Source organism: Brassica napus, chromosome C5 (assembly GCF_020379485.1).
Source record: "Brassica napus cultivar Da-Ae chromosome C5, Da-Ae, whole genome shotgun sequence".
Taxonomy (NCBI): Eukaryota; Viridiplantae; Streptophyta; class Magnoliopsida; order Brassicales; family Brassicaceae; genus Brassica; species Brassica napus.
The window spans coordinates 41,432,302-41,444,427 of NC_063448.1; the positions used below are offsets into that span (position 1 = coordinate 41,432,302).

General features: G+C 37.1%; 2 protein-coding genes across 2 annotated transcripts; one reads left to right on the plus strand and one right to left on the minus strand.

Annotated features, from left to right (window-relative positions):
- Positions 1-1,776: 1,776 nt before the first annotated feature.
- LOC106374525 (bifunctional dethiobiotin synthetase/7,8-diamino-pelargonic acid aminotransferase, mitochondrial-like) lies at positions 1,777-7,651 on the minus strand. The gene is made up of 16 exons (XM_048758849.1): positions 6,945-7,651; positions 6,795-6,877; positions 6,615-6,726; positions 6,432-6,540; positions 6,270-6,350; positions 6,054-6,184; positions 5,838-5,978; positions 5,364-5,371; positions 3,608-3,702; positions 3,308-3,420; positions 3,073-3,219; positions 2,817-2,950; positions 2,609-2,740; positions 2,395-2,529; positions 2,190-2,302; positions 1,777-2,092 (listed from the first exon to the last, which is right to left on the minus strand). Exons 5-16 carry the CDS (start codon positions 6,314-6,316, stop codon positions 1,918-1,920), a joined length of 1,371 nt encoding a protein of 456 aa, XP_048614806.1. The 5' UTR covers positions 6,317-6,350; positions 6,432-6,540; positions 6,615-6,726; positions 6,795-6,877; positions 6,945-7,651; the 3' UTR covers positions 1,777-1,917.
- Positions 7,652-7,870: 219 nt separating this feature from the next.
- LOC125587758 (ABC transporter G family member 15-like) lies at positions 7,871-11,784 on the plus strand. The gene is made up of 8 exons (XM_048758848.1): positions 7,871-8,207; positions 8,831-8,910; positions 9,280-9,741; positions 9,853-10,107; positions 10,198-10,482; positions 10,702-10,974; positions 11,062-11,169; positions 11,280-11,784. Exons 1-8 carry the CDS (start codon positions 7,976-7,978, stop codon positions 11,658-11,660), a joined length of 2,076 nt encoding a protein of 691 aa, XP_048614805.1. The 5' UTR covers positions 7,871-7,975; the 3' UTR covers positions 11,661-11,784.
- The last annotated feature ends 342 nt before the right edge of the window (positions 11,785-12,126 follow it).

The following is a 12,126-nucleotide window of genomic DNA, read 5'->3' on the forward strand; positions in this document are numbered from 1 at the left end:
GGCATGGGATAAATTATTTTGTTAGTCAATAAGCTTATAGTATATACGGAAGTTTTAATGTAATTAGCAATGGCAAATTTTGTAATTAGTCTAGTTAAGAAAGGATGTTTGAATATAAGGTTTGAGAGAGCTTGTGGTGATGCCACGTAGAAAATGACACACATGTAATAAACACATGAAGTAAAGGTTAGTTTTATCTAATGCTCCTCAAATAATAAGAAAGAGATATATTTTCTTAATTAAACGAATCATTTCGTATTTACTTTCTTTGCACTTGAGAACATATCAATCATAGACTTGCCTGTAGAGGTTAATCATCTCAATTCACTGTAATGTAAGAATCTATACGACACAGTTACAAAAAAAAATCTATACGACTCTAACCATTAAGCCCTTTTATATTATTTTTATTAACATTATTGTAAATTGGACCATTATCTCAACGCTATATTTACATGTAATAGATCGTTTTTCCGCGCTATGCGCGGATAATATATTTTAAAATTTTTTTTTTCATATTTTTTTTCACATGTAAATTATCATCTTAATTTTAGATTAATTGTGTTTATTTAATCAATTGAACCTTACTATTTTTACTTTCATTGTAAATATTTTGTATAAATGGGAAAATTTAGTTTTAAAATTTTATTTATCGTTTTAAAATTTTATTTATATTAATCTCAAATAAGTTTCTATTACATAAAATGAAAAAGAGTAACCTGACTATCACAGTAAAATTAGGAAGATAGTTTGAATTACTTTTCTTTTATTATGTTTGGCAAACTTTACTTTTGTATAAGATTTGAAACATTTTAGGGATTAAAATTTCATATAAGTAAACACATCAGAACAAACAAATTTGTTCAATAATGCACCTGCATTTATTATTATAGTTTTACGTAAATTTTATAAAATTGATGATTGATAATTGTTTTAAAACTGAAACCGTTTAAAATTTGTCTATGCATTATTAAATAGTAAAAATATTAAATTATAAAATAATATTAATATTGATTGGAAGTGACGTAATAATACTATTATTAGTGACCAATAATTTAAATCTAGAAAAATTATTGATCCGTACTTTGATATTTCTTAGAAAAATTATTTATTCACCGACCAATAAAAATCCGGGAGCTCATATTCAGTAGTTGAGAAAAAAGAAACAAAATAATAAAAAAATTGTCAAATTATATTATGTTAAAAAAAAAAATAGTACAAATTTTTTATAACACAAAACAATAAATCATAAATCCTAAACATTAAACTCTAAAAACTAAACCTTAAATTTTTGGGTAAATCCTAAACCCTTGGGTAAATCCTAAACCCTTGGGTAAACCCTAAATCATTGGGTAAACCCTAAACCATTGGGTAAACTCTAAACTCTTTGGTAAACCCTAAACTATAGGGTAAATCCTAAACCCTAGGGTTTAGGGCTAAGATTTAGAGTTTTGCTCACGGCGTTTAGGATTTAGTATTTATGATTTATTATTTAGTTTTTACGATTTAGAGTTTAAGATTTACCCAAAAGTTTAGGGTTTAATGGTTAAACTTTAGGACTTAGTGTAATTTTACTGACAGCGTTAATAATGTTTTTAAAAAACTCTACTATTTTTTTAATTTATTTTTACTTTTCTTTTAGTTTTAAAAACATAATATAACTTAGCAAATTTTTGTGATTTTGCTTTTTCTAAAACATATATATATATATATATGACAGATAATTAGCTGGTGAACCCACGTCCTCTAGGGTAAACAAAAAAAAAACTCTTCTTGTTTTTGTAAATTTGTTCTAATATAACTTTGATAACATTATAGTAAATAAGTCTTATGTGGCTTTGGACTTCTGTATATTGGAACACAATTATGGGTAAACTGTTTTCTAATTAAATACAATATTAAAAACAATGTGGAGTACTATGCCCTATTAAATTCTCCAAACCTTATGTAGAGCTTAGACAGCAATTCCCGGCAAATTTCAGGAGACGTGCAAGGGCCACACATGAGGTACACGACGTTTCCTAGAGGCCGCATGAAGATTCCATCTTCCCTGAGCATCTGTAAAAGAGACTTTGCGTACGACGAAGCATACCTAAAACACATGCAGAGCAAAACACAAACCATATGAGATACCAAAAGTCTGGTTCTTCAAGACAATGCTTTTTAAAAGAGATTCAGTAGATCTTTACCTGGAGTTGGAAGCATCTACTTTAAGTTCTAGAGCGAAAAGGGTTCCTATTACAACCACCCTTTGAACCGCACTGTGACATGATATTTGCTGCACCAGTTCTTCATCCCACAGCTGCACAAAAACATGTGTACGGTTGAAACCCATTTAGAGATGTTTGATTACTGATCATCTGACACAAAGATGTTTATATTTTGTCTTAGTACCTCTCTTAAGATTCCTCCTTGTGGGATGATGTTATGGTTAGTCTCTGGATCTTTGAACCATTCGATGGCTTTGGCGGCTGTTGCGCATCCCATAGCATGAGCTGAGTATGAGTGACCATGAAGCAGTGCTTGAAGCTACAACCAATAAAGAGGATTAGATATCTTCAAGCGGAAGAAAAGAAAAGCATGAAGATGGTTCTTCTACTTTTCTTACCTTTGGATCTCCAGAAAATGAATCAAACAAAGCATCTGTGGCAAGAGTTACAGCCAAAGGAATCATTCCACCAGTCATCAGTTTGGCGTAGCAAGCTATGTCCGGTTTGCAACCGAGAAGTTCGGCAGGAGTCTTTGGTAATATCATTGTAACTTTGTTAGCAGAATGAAAATATATAACACAAGATGACATAAAATATATATACTACCTCTACTCCAAGACGCCAGAAACCTGTGAACACTTCATCGAAAATTACTGGAATTTTTCTGTTCCTGCACTCGTTGACCAGAACTCGTTGGAAGAGAGGATCAACCATGTGCATTCCCCCAGCACCATGGATCACTGCAGATACAATCAGCCTCCTTAATAAAATAGTAGTTTGAATCTAGCAATTTAGATAGCACGATGCTAAGCCTTACTGAATATCTGAAGTCATACTTATGGATATACTATCATAGTCATACCTGGTTCTATTATTAGTGCTCCAACATGGGCGGATTGTGTATTTCCAGAATACTCTTGTAGCTGTTTTGATACATAGGCCAAATAGGTTGTTGCAAGAGTTGATGTGTCTCTACTCTTGTCGAAAATCTCATCACGAGTGCTGAAGGCTGTAAGAGTTTGGGAGTACTAAATCACACAGCTAAAATATATGTAAAGGAGGATAACAGAGAGAGGAGAGGAAATTATGATATTTACTTCCATATTCTTCTGGGGCTATTTCAGCAAAAAATTCAGGGAGAGAGAGATTCCAAGCTCCATTGAAGAGGATATCAGTAGGAGGATCCAGAAACAGACCTTTTCCAGTATACCTACAAATACAAAGATAGATGTAAACCTAATCAAAGAGAAGCAAGACAATGAGAATATTCACAGGTGATGTAATCATGATATCGTTCATCCTTAAGGAATGATATTTCTATCTAAGCAATAAAATTCAATAGAGAATTTTCAAGTCGGAATCATGAAAAGCGATAAAGAAAAAAACTCCGTCCATACCACGGCTGCTGGAGGAAGCCTGTGTAAGGTGATGGTGCTTGTGCTTCCATTGCTCCTAAAGTATCCCCATGGTAAGACCCCCTAAGAGCTAGGACCTAAAAATACAACGCACATCTCAGTAAGTACACACTGTTTAAGTCTAACGTACGCTAACAGATACAACATTAAAGCGTCTAAGTATCATTGAGCACTAGCAAAATGGTTGTACCTTAACCACAATGGTGCTGTTCGTTTCATTGACGCAGGTTGCTGCGGCTGCGGCTGCGTCAATTATTTTTTCAAATCTTGTTCGTTTCGTTGACGCGGTTACTGCGTCTAGACGCGGCGTCTAAACGCTGCGTCTGGCGTCTGCAAAATCTGGACGCCGAAATTATCCGCGGCTGAGTCAAAAAAACTGCGTTTATTTACTGTATTTACGATTTTACCCTTGACCTAATTAATTATTTGCAAAAAAGAACATAACTCCATTGACGCAGCCGCTCTATCTTTCTTCGATAGACGCATCTTCGAGCTCCTACATCTCCGAGCTCTCTCTCTTGATCTCTGACATCTCCGAGCTCTCTCTCTCTCGATCTACACATCTCCGAGCTCTCTCATCTCCGGCTTGCGCTCTTTCTTCTCTGACGCAGACCACGAGCTCTCTCATCTTCGGCTCGAGCTCTCTCATCTCGACGCAAACCTCGAGCTGTCTCTTCTCCGGCTCGAGCTCTCTCATCTCCGGCTTGCGCTCTTTCTTCTCTGACGCAGACCACGAGCTCTCTCATCTTCGGCTCGAGCTCTCTCATCTCGACACAAACCTCGAGCTCTCTCTTCTCCGGCTCGAGCTCTCTCATCTCTGACGCTGACCACGAGCTCTCTCATCTCCTCCGATTTGGGTTTCAAGCATTGTTGAGGTAACTAAGACAAGAAGAAGCTGTTTTTGTGTTTCATGAGTTTTTGAGAATGGGTTTTGGATCTGATGGGGAAAGAGAATGGGTTTCTTCTGATGTTGCGTCTTGAATACTTCTTGTGATAGACTGATAGGATTTGTGTTGTCTGTGTACAAAGCCGATTCTCTAGATTAAGCATGTCTTTGTTAATTTTCTGTGTTGATTTTGATTATGTTAACAGTGTCTTGCTACTGTTTTTGAAGTACAATTTAAACAAGGAGACAGACTTTGTTGTTTAGAAGTTAATGGTGTTGTTGAGAGCTAATGGTGTTGTTCTACGCTTAATTATAGTAGCTTACATTGATTTTGAGAAAATAAAACTGAATCTTTTGTGATATTGATTATGCAAATGTGTAGAGTGTCTACCTTTGTGGAATCATCATAGTAGCTAGCTTGTATTGATTTGAGTAAGTTAAAGTCGAATATTTACTTAATGGTATGGGTTAGTGTAGTCATGTCATGCTTTTGAGGTAAAGAGTTTTGTGAGTTGAGCCTTTGTTGTATTCATGTAAATATGTTACAAGACAGTTTATAGTATCACTTCAACTTTGTTGTATTCATGTAGATATTTGTTACTTAGTTTTGTTTCTCCGGTAGCGAAACGAGCAGAGAAAAATGGAGGCGAGTGTCAGTCTAGGGCTGCTCCGTTTTGGTTTTCTTCGAGAGGGAAGAACACACTGTGTGGGTTATCGGGTCGGATCTATTCGGGTTATGGCCCATGTAATTTTTGTAAATGGGCCGTGTTTGTTTTAACTATATGGGCCACGTCAATTAGTAATAGTTCCCTGGAAAATCTTTTTGAGTGTCTCTGCTGCTCCGGCACAAGCTTTTATTGCTTCTTCTTTCTTAGTTTCTTTCTTAGGTTTGTGTGATGAGTTTCTCTTATGGGTTTGTATAAGATCTTATGTGTTCTGGATATTGACGTTTTAGCTTGATATAATCTGATGGGTTTGTTGGTTACTGGTGTTTTGATTGATGATTATCCAATGTATGTTTTAATACTGCCGTTGATGAGACATGAGATTGGTCTCGTTCTGATGGTCTCTTGTGATTTTTCTTTATTTTGTTTGGTTCTATAGCTTTGTTATGGAGACCGGTTGCGGCTGCGGCTGCGGCTGCGGCTGCGGCTGCGGCAATGTCCTGCGTCTTAGAAACGAACAACAAGTTGCGTCTGCGGCTGCGGCTGCGGCTGAGTCTGCGGCTGCAAAACGAACAACAACCAAAGGAATAGACGCAGCCGCAGCCGCAGACTCAGCCGCAGCCGCAACCGCAGGAACCTGCGTCAATGAAACGAACAGCACTAATATGTTTTTTCTCATCTCTACCCTCAGAAAATTCCAATAGGGTCTCATGATCAACACAAAACTTACGAAACGCCATCTTCAAGGCAATTTCGATAGCTGTGGATCCATTATCTGAGAAGTACACTCGAGAAGCCCAGCCTGCATGTATAAAACTAATTAGCCCTCCCATCAATGCTTGAAAAAAAATAATAGAAACAATGTGAGAGAAGAAACCTTTTCCCACTCCATCTATCAAGAGCTCAGCACATTTCAAGGCAGGTTCATATACATTCTCAGGGAACATAACATGCCCGAACCTAGCAGCAGTGTAAGTCATTTCTCTAGCTAGCTCAGCCTGCAACCGCCTAAAGAAAATTTCAAAATAAACTTCAGAAGATTCACCACAAGAAAAGATAAGCATTAAGATACAAAACAATAGGCACAGATGACCTGGAAAGCAGGATCTGGCCCCTGTGTCCACCAGCTAGCACAAGCATCAAACTGCTGGGTAATAGAATCGTTACCAGAACCCTGAAAATGACGAAAGTGGCAAAGTTCTAGATGAGCTAAAAAAATGTGGGACATGTTAAAAATTGATCTTTGCATACAAACCTTGTAAACTGAAAATTTTTCACCACAGCGGGAGTCAATAACCGTCACAGTTTCTTCAGGCACAAGTTTATGCTGAGTAATTCCCACATTCAATCTGGTCTGGACCAATCTGATAAAAAATATTACACATCAAAACTGAGTTCCTGGATACTAAACACAAACGAAACAACACAAAATCACAACCTGGTAACGTTCTTTCAGCATCTGGAGATTGTATTGCTTATCACCTCTTAGCTCCTGGACAACATTAGGGTTCAAAAGGAACGTCACGAGCGGTGCAGCCCTTCCTCCATATCTATCACCAGAAACATTCATCATCAACCAACCAACCAACAAAGACGAAAGAGGCAAACTTTCACAGACATTATTATATCTTGGGGAGCGTCTTCTGTGTGGTGGAGACTTTTGTTGGTCTTGTTCAGAAGCTCGATCTTGAACTTGAGGATCTGCTCATCAGGGTAAAGCTGATGCTTTTGAAGGAACTCGAGTATATAAAAAACCAGGTGTCTGTACCTGGCCATTTTGGCTTGATTGACCATCTTTCTTTGAATTTGCATCCCCACCTTTTGCTGATCCCTTTGTGTCACCCTATTGATAATTAAAAAGAAGATGAGCGACAATTCAATAAAAGTTGATACTTCTCCGAAAACTATCAAAGATCTGCATCACCCAAAATATTTTCTCAGTAAAGAACCTTAACTACAGAGAATTAGAACACGAAACAGGATCAAAAGACCTTAACTTTTCAATCAACCCACCAAACTGCAAAGGAGACTCGTCGAGGGAAAAACACATTTACCATTCCTCATCTCAACACCCACCGACTCGAAGGTTTCGTCGGAGGAGGTTCGGAATCAGGTTCGGGATGGCCTTGTTGATTCATCATCGAGAGAGAGACATAGAGAGAGAGACATGGAGGAAGAGATAGAGACAGAGAGATGTTTGAGCAAAAAAAAAAGAGACGAAGAGATGAAGAGAAGAGACAGCTCTTCCACACCCTAATTAGTTACGAGGCGTTGAAGAATGAAAACTAGAAGAAAAAAAAAAACGGCTGGAAATCGAGGAAGATGAATCATAGTCGAAGTTGATTTCGATGTGAAGTTTAATTTGGGCTAAGGGATGAGCCGAAACATAGCAGACGTGGCAGAAAAAATGATTGTTATTGGATGATTTAATTAGATAACGTGGATAGCTTTAGAGGGGAGGATATTCTCCTTTTTAGTATAGTTTAGATATAAATATGCGTGCCATTGATCTATCTCCTTCTTTATATATACGCATTTACTAATGAATTGAAATACTAAATAGTATGCTAGTGTAGATATACATCAATACATGCATGCATGCCCTTTATAAACGTTGCCATATTAAAGACAATCCATTAAATGAATTTAGTTGTTTGGTGAATGTAGAGCTTATATAGTCTTTTTATCTTTTTGTTTTTCCTACTCGTTATTATTCACTCCCACCAACAAAAGAGAAACTAGAAGAAACAAATAAAACTAGATCGTGTAAGAGAGAGAGAGAGAGGGAGCATAGAAACTATGGAACTAGAGGGCTCGAGTAGTTGCCCGAGGCCGCTACCGTCAAAGGCGGAGATGAGCCGTGGAGCGTATTTGGCATGGGAAGACTTAACGGTGGTTATACCCAACTTCAGTGATGGTCCGACCCGAAGGTTGCTACAGAGGCTAAACGGGTATGCTGAACCAGGTCGGATCATGGCTATAATGGGTCCTTCTGGATCCGGAAAGTCCACTCTTCTTGACTCTCTTGCAGGTCAGTTTCTTCTAACATTCAACTCCATGCATCACACATTCCGACTGACATACCTATCTTGGCAATTTTTATATTATTGGTATTTTTAGCTATTACTACTATATTGATAAATATTGTAATAGTGTTATTGACTTAGTTTAATTTTTTTTTGAACAAAAGGCTAAACTTAGTTTAATTTTCTGTCGTAATGTTATCCGGAAGTTGCCAAAATGGTATATAAAAGATTTGTAAATCTATGTATATATATATATATATGTTAGTTTTTACTAATTACACCTTGGTTTATCAACATCATCACAGATCATACATTAACCGATTTTATACCGAAATTAAAGCTGATTTATTGGAAAATTATATCTACATACAGTATTTATAAACATCCGCTGCATGCAAAGAAAGTAGACAGAACACTTCACTGCCTCATAAATGCAAAACTTATTACTGGGGCTAGCATTTCTTATTCATTATCTCTTTAGTTATGATATTTATCTCCATTTTTACAGCCCAATACAAAAAAATATAAAAACCAGTGAAAATAGTAGTATTGTTTTTGTTTTTTTTTTCTCTCTATAAGATGAAGTTCTCATCGACTGTTAAGAAAATAATTCTCGAGTTATCTACAGGTAGACTCGCAAGAAACGTGATCATGACCGGTAATCTTCTATTGAACGGCAAGAAAGCCAGACTAGACTATGGTCTCGTAGTAAGTTTCCTCATTCAAGATTTCATCTCACATTTGACATTCTATAACAAGCAACTAACTTGTTAGATCATTAGGATTGTCCTTTTGGTCGATAAACGTTATCTTTTCATTTGTCGTAACATATTTTAGACAGATCCAACCTAAGTAGATAGTGGTGAAAGGTTAAAGTCTATAGTTATTTTGTATAAATATTTTGTGTGAATAATAATATAAGGCCAATTAAAATAGGGACTTAAAAATATAAAGTACAGCCCAACTTAATCAACAACTTTTAGATTTACTCTCATTTGATCTTAATGGAAAAGTTAATGTTGAAAGTTGTCTGCATTGATCTTAAAATATATGGATAACATGAATATATGTATATAGGCATATGTAACACAAGAGGACATATTGCTCGGAACACTAACAGTGAGGGAGACAATAACATACTCAGCTCGATTGAGGCTTTCAAGTGACATGTCTAACGAGGAAGTGAGTGACATTGTGGAAGGCACAATCATGGAGCTTGGTCTTCAAGACTGCGCAGACAGAGCCATTGGAAACTGGCACGCTAGGGGAGTTAGTGGCGGCGAACGGAAACGTGTCAGCATCGCTTTAGAGATCTTAACGCGCCCTCAGATCCTCTTTCTCGACGAACCCACCAGCGGTTTGGATAGTGCTTCTGCGTTTTTCGTGATTCAGACACTTAGAAACATCGCAAGAGATGGCAGAACCGTTATTTCATCGATTCATCAGCCTAGCAGTGAGGTGTTTGCACTGTTTGATGATCTTTTCTTGCTCTCGAGTGGTGAGTCTGTCTACTTTGGTGAAGCCAAGTCTGCCGTTGAGGTGAACTATAAACTCTTGCTTTACTTGTAGTACAAGAAACCCTAAAGTTTCTATCTTACGTTATCTTGATGGAGAAAACTCTGTTTTTGTTTTTGCTTATTTGAAATGTAGTTCTTTGCTGAATCGGGCTTTCCATGCCCCAAGAAGAGGAATCCTTCTGATCACTTCCTGCGATGTATAAACTCAGACTTTGATACAGTCACAGCTACGCTCAAAGGATCTCAAAGAATTCAGGACACACCAGCTACATCAGATCCACTTTTGAATCTAGCAACACCTGTGATCAGAGCAAGGCTTGTTGAGAACTACCGGCGTTCAAAGTATGCGAAATCCGCAAAATCTAGAATCCAAGAACTATCTAACATCGTAAGTTTTAACTCTTTCTGCATTCCATATTCAAGTTAACTCATGAGCTGGTCATGTTACCATAACGTTTTCTTTTTTTTCCCCTCCTAGGATGGGAATGAGATGGAAGTGAGAAGAGGGAGTGAAGCGAGCTGGTGGAAACAACTTAGGACATTAACAGCAAGATCATTCATAAACATGTGTCGCGATGTAGGTTACTACTGGACAAGAATAGTAAGCTACATTGTTGTTTCTATAAGCGTAGGGACCATATTCTACGACGTGGGATATAGCTACACATCAATCTTAGCCAGGGTCTCTTGTGGCGGATTCATCACCGGTTTCATGACGTTCATGTCCATTGGAGGCTTCCCTTCTTTCCTTGAAGAGATGAAGGTAAAAATAATAAACCCTAATTATATCTCACAAATCTTGATTTGCTATATCGATGAAAATCAAGACCGGTTATAGCCAAGTGAAAAAACTGTTTTAAGGCCTCCAAACTTTTCTTGAGTCAATATATAATTGTTAAAATATATTTTTACTATATAGGTTTATAGTCTCCAAAATTTCAGGGCCGGCCTCTGATGAAAATGCGATTTTGTCATGTCGTAGGTGTTCTATAAAGAGAGGATGAGTGGTTACTATGGAGTTTCGGTTTATATCCTCTCAAACTACATCTCGTCTTTCCCGTTCTTAGTTTCTCTCTCGGTTATCACGGGAACTATTACTTACAACTTGGTGAAGTTTCGTCCCGGGTTCTCGCATTACGCTTTCTTCTGTCTCAACATCTTCTTCTCAGTCTCTGTGATAGAGAGTCTCATGATGGTTGTGGCTTCTCTAGTTCCAAACTTTTTGATGGGTCTTGTTACTGGAGCTGGTCTCATTGTAAGAACATAGCAACCTTAATTTGTTTATTTTATTTTTCCTCTCGTAAAATCATAAAGTTTATAAAAGATCTTATGTTTTGGGAAGGGAATCATCATGATGACTTCTGGATTCTTCCGTCTGCTTCCTGATCTTCCCAAGATATTTTGGCGTTACCCGGTTTCGTATATAAGCTATGGATCTTGGGCTATCCAGGTAAGTGAAGAGAATAATGTCTCAAGAACATAAAAAAAAACTTTTTCAAATTATTGAAAAGGTTATATAACTAGTGGTCGTTAGACTTAGAAACATTTGGGACGTTGCAGGGAGGTTACAAGAATGATTTTCTCGGACTAGAGTTTGAGCCTTTATTCCCGGGTGAGCCGAAAATGACAGGAGAAGAAGTGATAAACAAGATATTTAGAGTGAAGGTGACACATTCAAAATGGTGGGACTTGGCTGCTGTTGTAGGAATCCTTGTGTGTTATAGGCTTCTCTTCTTTGTGGTCTTAAAGCTAAAGGAGAGAGCAGGACCGGCTTTAAAGGCGATTCAGGCAAAAAGAACGATGAGGAATCTTGACAGGAGACCTTCTTTCAAGAGAATGCCGTCTCTGTCTTTGTCATTGTCGTCAATGTCTTCAAGGAGACATCAGCCTTTCCGTTCACTTTCTTCTCAAGAAGGCCTCAACTCTCCAGCCCACTACTAAAAAGGCTTATGTAATGTGTAATTTTACTTTGTTCTGCATGTAACTTTTCATCATGATCTCATAATCTGCTCTATAATTGTCATTATTGGAGAATAAAAAGCAAGTAGTACCCAAGTTTTTATTATTAGAACTAAACCCTCCCCAAGTGGAAACCAAAGGCAACCCAAATGTTCCTCTACTGAAACTTCATTTCAAGTCCAGGCTTTATGTAACACAAGGAAGAATATTAATAAGAAAATATGGATCGTTCGAACTTATGAATACGAAAATACTATAAGGATCATTCGTAATAAAAAAATACTATACGGATCATTTAAACTTTTGAATATCAAAATACGCAAACTCAAGTAAATTAATATGGAAAAAGAAAGATTAGGTAAATGTAAATGGAAACAACATTCAAAGAAATTTTATTATATAGTTTACTAATCTTTGTTGAATAAGTAGAAAACTGGCTCGTTCTTTA